At 56.8% G+C, this 8821-nt stretch overlaps 1 protein-coding gene across 3 annotated transcripts; it reads left to right on the top strand.

The window, feature by feature from the left end:
• The first annotated feature begins 339 nt into the window (after nt 1-339).
• Nucleotides 340-8294, top strand: TNFRSF13C (TNF receptor superfamily member 13C). 3 transcript variants are annotated; one of them, XM_068142575.1, is made up of 3 exons: nt 340-2682; nt 3182-3376; nt 5414-8294. In XM_068142575.1, exons 1-3 carry the CDS (start codon nt 2238-2240, stop codon nt 5719-5721), a joined length of 948 nt encoding a protein of 315 aa, XP_067998676.1. In that variant the 5' UTR covers nt 340-2237; the 3' UTR covers nt 5722-8294. The 3 variants fall into 3 exon arrangements, with proteins under 3 accessions (XP_067998676.1, XP_067998674.1, XP_067998673.1); XM_068142573.1 differs by having other exon boundaries at nt 3179-3376; XM_068142572.1 differs by having other exon boundaries at nt 3140-3376.
• Nucleotides 8295-8821: the final 527 nt, after the last annotated feature.

Here is an 8821-nt window from a genome sequence, read left to right as displayed (position 1 = left end):
CTCAGGGCAAGAAGAACAGCAAAGCAAGAAGAACAGCAAAGCTTTTGGAGGAGGGAGGTGTTTCAGAAGCAGGTATCCTGACAGAGCATTGTCTGTCTTGTGGGGGTCCTCTGCCTCTGTGCATGGCTCCAGCCTCACCAGCCCACAAAACAAGGTGTTTTCTGCTCCCTAGTCCATACCCTTACACTTCTGTGAGCTGCCTGCTGGGAATATGAGCACTCCAGGTGTCCTCTTCTTTCTGGAGCTCTCTGCTGTGGAGCTCAGATGTGGCCTGGAGTGAACCTGAGCTTTTCACCTGACTTCTCAGCCCTCCCTGCTGTGGCATTCTGACACCCCCCACCCCAGAGAAGTTGCTGGTGCCCACTGGCACTGGATGTGTGGCCATTTATGATCCTGTGCTTGTACTACAGCCCTGCTCCTCACCCTGGGTGCACAAGACACAGGGATTTGGGTGAGATGGGACAAAGAGAGATGTCCTGTGTCAGGGAGCTGCACAGTGGGGAGTGCAGCCTGTTCAATGCCAAGCAGACCATGCTTCTCATGGCCTTGAAGCCTGGGGCCACACCAAGAGAGGGAAGTACTTGGTGTGTCCCTGCTCACTTGAAGAGTTATATTTTGACTCAGATAGAAGGGGAATAACTGAGTCAGAGGAACAGAAATGGTGGTCAGGCTCTTATAGCGCTTCAGAGGAGCCCACAGGCTCCCTGGGCTTGGTATGGCCATCACTAGCAGCACAGCACAGCCAGGCAGGGTGCTGCCAGGCAGGGTGCTGCCAGGCAGGGTGCTGCCCATCCGCCAGGCACCTGTGCATGTGAGGGTCGAGGGAGCAAGTGGCTGGGCACACTGGCAGGGGAGGGAAGTGAAATCGCTGCAGGCGTGGAACTGGCAGGCAGGGACTGGTTTTGGTCGCAACTTTCACTTGCCCACAGCCCAGTGGTGCCCGGGAGGGAGGGCTGAGACGTGCTGGGACTGCTTCAGCACTGCCCTGGTGCAACCCAGGGGATGCTGCTGGCAGAGGGGGAAAATGTAGCTGTGGTGCCAGGATGGCCCTGTTGTAGGGCATCTCCTGCCCTGTGGGGCATGGGGGTACTGGAGAGCTGTGCTTGGGCTGTCATCCAGCACAGGCAGCTGGTGACTGCATCCCACCTCTTGGGGCTTCAGTGGAGTGGGCTGCAGAAGCTGTGGGCTCAGCTTGCACAAAAGCCACTGGAGAGGGGCAGGCATATCTAGGGACCAAGCTCTCTGGCCTGTCTCAGAGGAGCTTGGTTGCCCAGTGAGGACACCTGGTGCTCTGTCACCTCAAGCAAGAGCATCCTCTGTTTTTTCTCTTCCTCCCCTCCTAGCCTCAATCTAGGACAACGAGTGGCAGAGACCTGACTAGAAAGAGATTGGAGGCTATAGCTCCTGAAGGATAGGGCCACAGCAGTGAAGGCCTCTTAGTGCTCTTGTGGCCAAGGCACGTCCTTCAGCTGGGAGCAAGCCAGAAACTGTGACTGGTCCCTTTCTTTCCTATGAGACAAAGAAAAAGACATGAGGGTGGTTTTTTTTGTAAGGACAGAGAAGAGCCATATACAGCACTGAAATCCATCACTTTCCACTCCTAATCTCCCCCATTGGGCTTTGCCACGTGGCTATTGGTGGAAACAGATTTTTCCTGCTCATGATCAGAAGCATCTAAGACTGTTAAGGGCTTATTTAGTCCCATCCCAGGGTACAGGGATCAGACTTTCTTGGTGTGACCTGCTTTGTCCATGCCCCAGGTAGTTACTAAAGACAGATCTGAACTCAAGAGAACGAGATGTGGTGCCAAGGGGCTTGGAGGTTCCTTGTCACGGATCTAGATAGGGACCAGAGAGGATGAAGAGAACAAGGTGATGGAGAGCACACAACAGCTGGCCTTCTTGTGCAGCAGTCACGAATAGGCCATGTCCTGGGGACAGTGGGAGCTCATAAAACCTTGGTGCCCCTGCACCCTTCTCCTCCAGTCCCTTTCTGCAGTCTCCATTCAAGGCCAAATCCATGGCCCTGGGAAGGGGTGTCCTGAAGGGGCACAGGAAAGACTCCTGTAGGCGTCGGAGGATGCTGAAGGGGCACAGGAAAGACTGCTGTAGGCGTCGGAGGATGCCGAAGGGACTTCTTGCCAAATGGCAAAGCAAGCTGCAGCCTGGGGGACATGGCTGGGTTAGGGGCAATGCAGAGGTGGTCTGCGGAAGGATGAGGGCCTAGGAGGTGGCACCATGGGGCTGGGGTGTCATGCCCCTGGGCAGAGGGTGCTGCGTGACTGGGGTACAGCAGGGGCTGCAGGGATTCCAGGGTTTGGAGGAGAGCGGTCTGTCGAGAGCGCGTTGCACAGGCAGGCAGGGGTAGGGCTTGGGTGCTCAACTCTCCTCCTCCCCGGTGAGGATCCGCCCCAGGGCAAGCACAGCCATCACAGGCCCCAAGGGAGACAAGGCAGCTTGGCAGACTGCATCTCCCTCTGCCACGGGCCCCAGGGCGCTGCGATTTCACACTCGGGCGGCCCCTGCGCCGCCACCGCCATGCGGGAGCCGGAGTCTCGCTCCCGCTCTGCCATGTCCTCGTCAGGAAAAGCTGCTGCTCCCTCCCCCTGCCTCTCCTCCCAGTGCTTCGACCTCCTGACAAAGTCCTGCGTGGAGTGCTCTGAATTGTTCAAGGACAACACAAGTAAGGGGACAAGGGTGGCCAGAAGCCAGCTCCCTGGGGCTGCATGGTGGTGGGCCAAGGAGGTTGGGAGCACCCCAGGGGTGGGAGGTGCAGGGGACCTTCTGCAGGCAGCAGTGAAGGTGGTGATGGAGCACAGAGTGCTGTCTTTACCTGGAGGAGGGGGAGGAGAAGAGAGCAAGGCGGCAGACAGTTCCTTCTGCAGTGTGGGGAGAGGAGGGATGGTCCAGCCCAGTGTGGGGGTCACAGCCTGCCCCAAGGGTGCCCATGGGAAGAGCAGGACACCCTCATCTTGCCAGAAGCAGCAGCAGGTGGGATGGGGGTCCCAGCAGGCAGAGTGGCAGTTCATTGTGAGTGGTCAGTAGGTAGTGGTGAAGAGCCACCCTCCTTCCCTACCACTGCAGTCCTGAGGCTAGATGGATCAGTGGGTGACACTGCTGTCCTCCCTCCCTCACGCCAGCTCTCCCTCTCCTGACGCTGCTGGCATCTTGTCCCACAGCAGAGCCTACCCGCACAGTGCCCACCTCTACTTTGGTGCCCACCCTCCCCTCAGTGGACCTGCCCAACACTGTCCTGGTCATCGGGGTCCCAGTGGCAGTGGTGATCATCCTGGCTCTGGCTGCTCTCTGGCTCTTCCTGGCCTGCAAGGTACAGAAGCGCAGGAGGAAGAGGAAGGCAATGGACAAGGAGGCCAAAGGTAGGGGACCTCTCCCTTTCCCTGTTGCAACACTCCACGGACCCCATGGCAGATGGGCTCACTTGCTGTTGGCTCTCCTGGGGCACATTGCTGCTGAGGGCAGCTCCTCCACACCAATAAGGTGCTCCATGGGCACCCCAGAGCATCTGGGGGCAGCCGAGCTCCCCGAGTGACAATATCCTACATCCCCTGGGAGCCCACAGCAGCACCTGACTGCCCGTGGGACCTTGCTGAACCATCCCTCCCTTTGCTGGGTCTCCCTCTGACAGATCTCCCTGCACCTTCACTTGCACAAAACATCCACTGGCGCTGTCCTGTCTCCATGGGGAACACGTACAGAGCACTGCTGAGGAGCCTCTCCCTCCATTGCTATAGGGCCACACATGGAGCAAGGGCTGTGGAGGTGGCAGTTGGACATCTGGGGATGGCTTGGGAGGGAGTCTGTCCATGAGAGGTTCAGTGTTGACTGCCTAGCTTGCCATATCCACTTAGGATACCTGGTGCCCACTGATGCATGCCCCAAAGATTCCAGTGGTAGTAGGGCCAGCCCCTTTAAGCAGGACACTGGACCTCTGCACAGGGTTGTCCCCAAAGGCATCAAAAATAGGACTGGGGCTGAGGGATGAGGCTGAGTCCTTCCTGGTGGGGTAGTTTCAGGTGGAATAGAGCCATATTGCCCTGTGATAGCCTATCTTGTTGGGGCATCAGCTGGCACCCAGGAGGCTATTTCTTCCTCTGGAGACCCCTATCCTAGCACTGACTCAACCTTGGCCATGCTTCTCAGAAATGGTCTTGCCTGGCTTCACCCCTCCCTGTCCTTGAGCAGGGGTTATGTCTTCCTGGGGCCTCCTTTTGGGGCTGCCCCAGGGAATGCTGGCACCCACGACTGCCCCAGTGGGCCCCCTCAGGGAGCAGTGGGGCCAGGGGCACACTCACACCCCAGCTTGTTTGCGTGCTGCTGGCAGTGCCAGCTGGGTGACTCAGACCTGGGGGACATTACCTGGGGCTTTTCACTAATCTGAGCGTGGCTGTGACAGCCATGACTCACATGCCTGGGAAAACTACCAAGAACCAAACAGGAGGGAAAAATCCAGTGGCAAGAGAGGTCCAGCCATGATGGAGAGCATCAGAGGTGCCCCTTGCTTGAATGTGCCCAGAGAAGAGCAACAAAGCTGCTGAGGGGTCTGGAGCACAGCCCAGTGAGGAGAGGCTGAGGGAGCTGGGGTTGCTTAGCCTGGAGAAGAGGAGGCTCAGGGGGAGACCTCATTGCTCTCTACAACTACCTGAAGGGAGGCTGTAGTCATGTGGGGAGTGGCCTCTTCTCCCAGGCAACCAGCACCAGAACAAGAGGACACAGTCCTAAGCTGTGCAGGGGGAAGTTTAGGCTTGATCTTAGAAAGAAGTCCTTCCCAGAAAGAGAGATTGGCCACTGGAATGTGCTGCCCAGGGAGGTGGTGGGGTCTCTATCCCTGGAGGTGTTTAAGAAAAGCCTGGATGAGGCACTTGGTGCCATGGTCTAGTTGATTAGATAGGATTGGGTGGTTGGCTGGACTTGATGATCTTGGAGGTCTCTTCCAACCTGGTTGATGGTTCTGTGCCCCTGTCTCTGTTCCCCCAGTGCCATGGGGCTCCACCCTGGGAAGGTCACCGGCACAGCCCTGGCCGCAGGCAAAGTGGCAGCAGGCTGGGCCCGGCAGCAGGCTGTGTTTGAAGCATGTAAACAAGTCTATTTTTAAGTGGGAGGCGGTCACCCAGTGGGAGGTGAGCCACCCAGGGCAGGGCTGAGCTGCTGCTGGCTGAGCTCAAAGTGCAAGTGCAAGTTCCTGCCTTTCCCTACTGTTTTTCAAGGGTGAAAACCCCATCAGTTGTAAGCAGGAGGAGCTCATACCTGGATAGGTGTGGTGGAGACCTTGAAGGCTCCTTCTGCTCCATCTCCATCTTCCTTTCTCTGTGTCTCCAGAGACAGGACTATCTCCCTGGGATGCACCTGGCTCAACTTTGTGAACCCCATAATCTGCTTTTCTTATCCCCTTCCAGGAAACACAGATGCCACCAGCCCTCTGCCTGGTCCAAGCTACCAGGACCCTGACGTGGTGGAGGGAGATACCACCCTGACCCCAGCTGCATATCCACATCTCAATGAAGGCCTGAAGATGATGGGGCCACCCAGAAAAGCCACGGCCAAGCGGAGCCCGTGCTGCCAGGGCGATGCCAACGGTGACGTCGTCCTGCTCTCCGCCGTGTACCCCCGGCACGAGGAGTGCAGCCACAGCTTCCCACTGCCTGCCACTGAGCTCGGGGCCACAGTCCTGGTCACCACCAAAACCACCCAGAACTTTGCCTAAGAGCAGAGAACTTGAGGGCGGGGGGAGTGGGGTTAGAGCACTCTGGCTGCTCCTTTGGACACCCAGAGCCTGTCCCCACGGTCGGAAAAGCCTTGAATAGAAGCGAGCTGAGGACTGGCTTTTGCCTCGAGCAAGATCAGCCTCTTAAGATGAGTATCTTTTTCCACTTTGCCGTTTGTGTTGAGTCCCAGGTTATGTCTGTCAAGCACTGGAGGAGTTATGCTGAGTTCCACTGAACTGCCCACAGCTGTACCGTGTGAAGGAGGTGGAGAAGTCACGAGCGGTGAGGACAGAGCGTGGCAGGGGCTGCTGTGCCATTTGCAAGGCATGGTTGTGCCACTATGAGTCTGCTTCCAAATGGGTGATTCCTGGGAACATGGGGCTGGAATGGCAGAACAAGAAAGGGGAAGGTGGAGAGGTGAGGAGTCATGTTAGGACCAAATCCCACACCACTGCCGTTGACTTGATTTTTGCTACTGCCCTCCACAAAAGGAGGGTTGGGGCCGTACGGAGCAAGGCACATCCAGCATCTGCTCCATGCACAGTCCTACCTCTCCCTGTCCCCCCCTCCATAACCCTCCAATCTTCTGCCTGATGTAATAGCCAGATCTCTCCTCTCTCTGGGTGCCCACTGGTGCTCATGGGAACACCCTTCTCAGCCAGGTACCCCAGGAACAAGAAACAAGTCAGCCCTCCAAAGCAGGGAGCAGGAGAGGGGAAAAGAACATCTGTCTTTTTCTCTGACCTTCTGAAGCCAGGGAGTACCTGGAGCAGGCAACAGAGACTGCTGGCCTAGAGGAGCTCCATGAGCTTGTTGTGGCCCCAGACAAGCATCCCTTCAGCTCGCTGCGGCTGCAGAAATACCACATGTCACTTGGGATGGATGTTTCCAGCCTGCACAAAACCAGGCAGGGAGTGATGTGAGCGTAGGAGGATGACTTGATTTATGTGAGTGTCTCCAAGGCTTTGCCTGTGTGCAAGCTGGCCAACATTTCTGGTCCCAGGCATTTGTCTGTCGATGGTCTTGGTCACCCAACTGCAAGTGGCTTTACTGCTTCAAAACCAGACTCATTAGTGTGGGATTGCTGTTCCTGAGCAACTACAGCAGCCAGTCTCCCTCACTGAACAAAGCCAGGCCAGTGGGTAGGGTAAGAATCTCTGCTGGCCTTGGAGGGGATGATTAGGAAATTAGAAGTGCCTTTGAGGGGGGCATTACTTGCATGAGGAGTCATCTCGGTGGCAGCCTCAGTCTACTGCCCCTTCACTGTGGTGGAGGCGTTGGGGACTGAGCAGAGGTGGCCAAGCAAGGTGTGAGAGCGCTGCTGCCAAGTGTCGATGGGCCACAGCTCACTGTAGGGTCACCTGGTGGCACTATGCAGAGGGGATTTCCCTCCTGACAGGAAGGTGAGTGACTGCCTGCCCAAGCCTGAGCTCTTCTCTGGGGCTGCAGGACCAGACACTGCTGTTGAAGGGTGACCCTCCCTCTTCTATTCTGCCTGTGGCACTAGAGGCAGGCTCATGGTACCCGTCCCGTAGAGGCATCTACAGGTGCTGCCACATATCCCAAGGCCCAAACTCCTCACCATCATCCCTCTCCCAGACTTAAATGCACTGCCAAAGATGAGCTTTTATCCAGCTGAGGCTCTACATGACCCAGAATGGAGAAGGCTCCTGTTTCAGCTTCAGGGCTGAGGATGGTGGAGTGTCTGTTTCCAGATGCTCCAGACCCATGCCTTGGTGGCAGGAACCGTGGAGGCTTCAGCACTGGGCTCACAGTTATCTGCAGCAGCCGTGCTGCACATCGCAGGCAGGGTACCATCACAGCATGAATCAGACATCCATCTCCTCATCCCCATGCTCTGCACCTGGCTCTGTGAAGTGACTTCCAGCAGCCTTTGTGCATCTGGAGTGGGGAAACGAGCTGAAGCCAAGCTGGGGAATGTTTTGCTGCTGGAAGAAGGACTGCTCGTGGGAGGCAGAGCAACCTGCTTCATGGGAAACTGGGGCGAGGGGGAGCCGGAGCAGGACTGTCAGGAGCAGCTCCTGCTTCCTGCCCGGTGACTGCTGCAGCTCAGCCCTGTGCATGTGCCACCCACCCAGCAGGACCTGCATGGCAATTTGAAAAAGAAATTCCCATATAAATCCTGATGAAAACCACTCCACTCTCTGCCCAGGAAAGGACTCCTGCTCTCATTTCTGTCAGAGCTTCAGCCAGGCATCTCCTCTATGGGGCACAACCAGCATTTGCAGTAGCAGCAGCAGTTTGATCCACATTGGATTCCTCAGCCAGTGAGTGCCCCTTGGATCCCCTCTCTGTTGTGGCATACAGGGCATCTTCCCTGCATCCTCCCTGCCTAACTGCCAGCCGTGGCAGGGCTGTGGTGCCCCCTAGCTTAGCCAGCTGCCCTGGGGCCGGGAGGCATTTGCAGCCCCCCCTTGTGTGTGCTTCTTCCTCCTTAGGTGCAGGACAGAGGGCTGTCCATCTTGTCTGCACAGAGAAGAGGGAATGGATTAAAAATGTGGTTGTAAAGATTAAATAATAAAGTGAACTCATTGCCAATGCTGCAGAGTCAGAGGTCTGAGTGAGGAGGCACCTTCCTGATCCCCATTCCTCTGGCTTCAGGTATCACTGGTGGTGCAGAGCATACAGCAGGACCTTGAGCTGGAGAGCTCTGCACCAGCTTCACCAGCATGGCTGAGGACCAGCTAAGCCTGGCCACCTCCATTCCTCCATGAGAGCTGGCTGGCAGGACACTGAGTGGGGCAAGTGGTTTTTCTGGGGGTGTGTGTCATCTGTCTTTGACTTTCCACAGCAGTTTCTCACTTTCCCCTGTGAGTTGTGAGCTGTGTTTCCTCCTCAGCCTGGTGCCTACCCTAGAAAGGGTGGTGAGGTCAGGCTTCACCTGGCCATAGGACAGCAGGGAACCAGGGAAAAGTCAGAGAATCCTAGGGCAGAAGGAAGGAGCCAGGGCTAGAACTCTTCTTGCTGCATAATCACCTTAGGCCTATGCCCAGCCATCACAGCTCCACAGGCTCTGCTGTAACATGGGTGTTTGAGCTCCTGCCAACTCCCAGCAACCATGCTGGCAGTAAAGGATGC

The sequence above is a fragment of the Melanerpes formicivorus genome, unplaced genomic scaffold, assembly GCF_026170545.1.
Source record: "Melanerpes formicivorus ecotype bairdi unplaced genomic scaffold, bMelFor1.0.p_v2 SCAF_8, whole genome shotgun sequence".
Classification (NCBI taxonomy): domain Eukaryota; kingdom Metazoa; phylum Chordata; class Aves; order Piciformes; family Picidae; genus Melanerpes; species Melanerpes formicivorus.
Note: the sequence above shows the minus strand (reverse complement) of the source record. Positions and strands in the feature narration are given on the sequence as shown.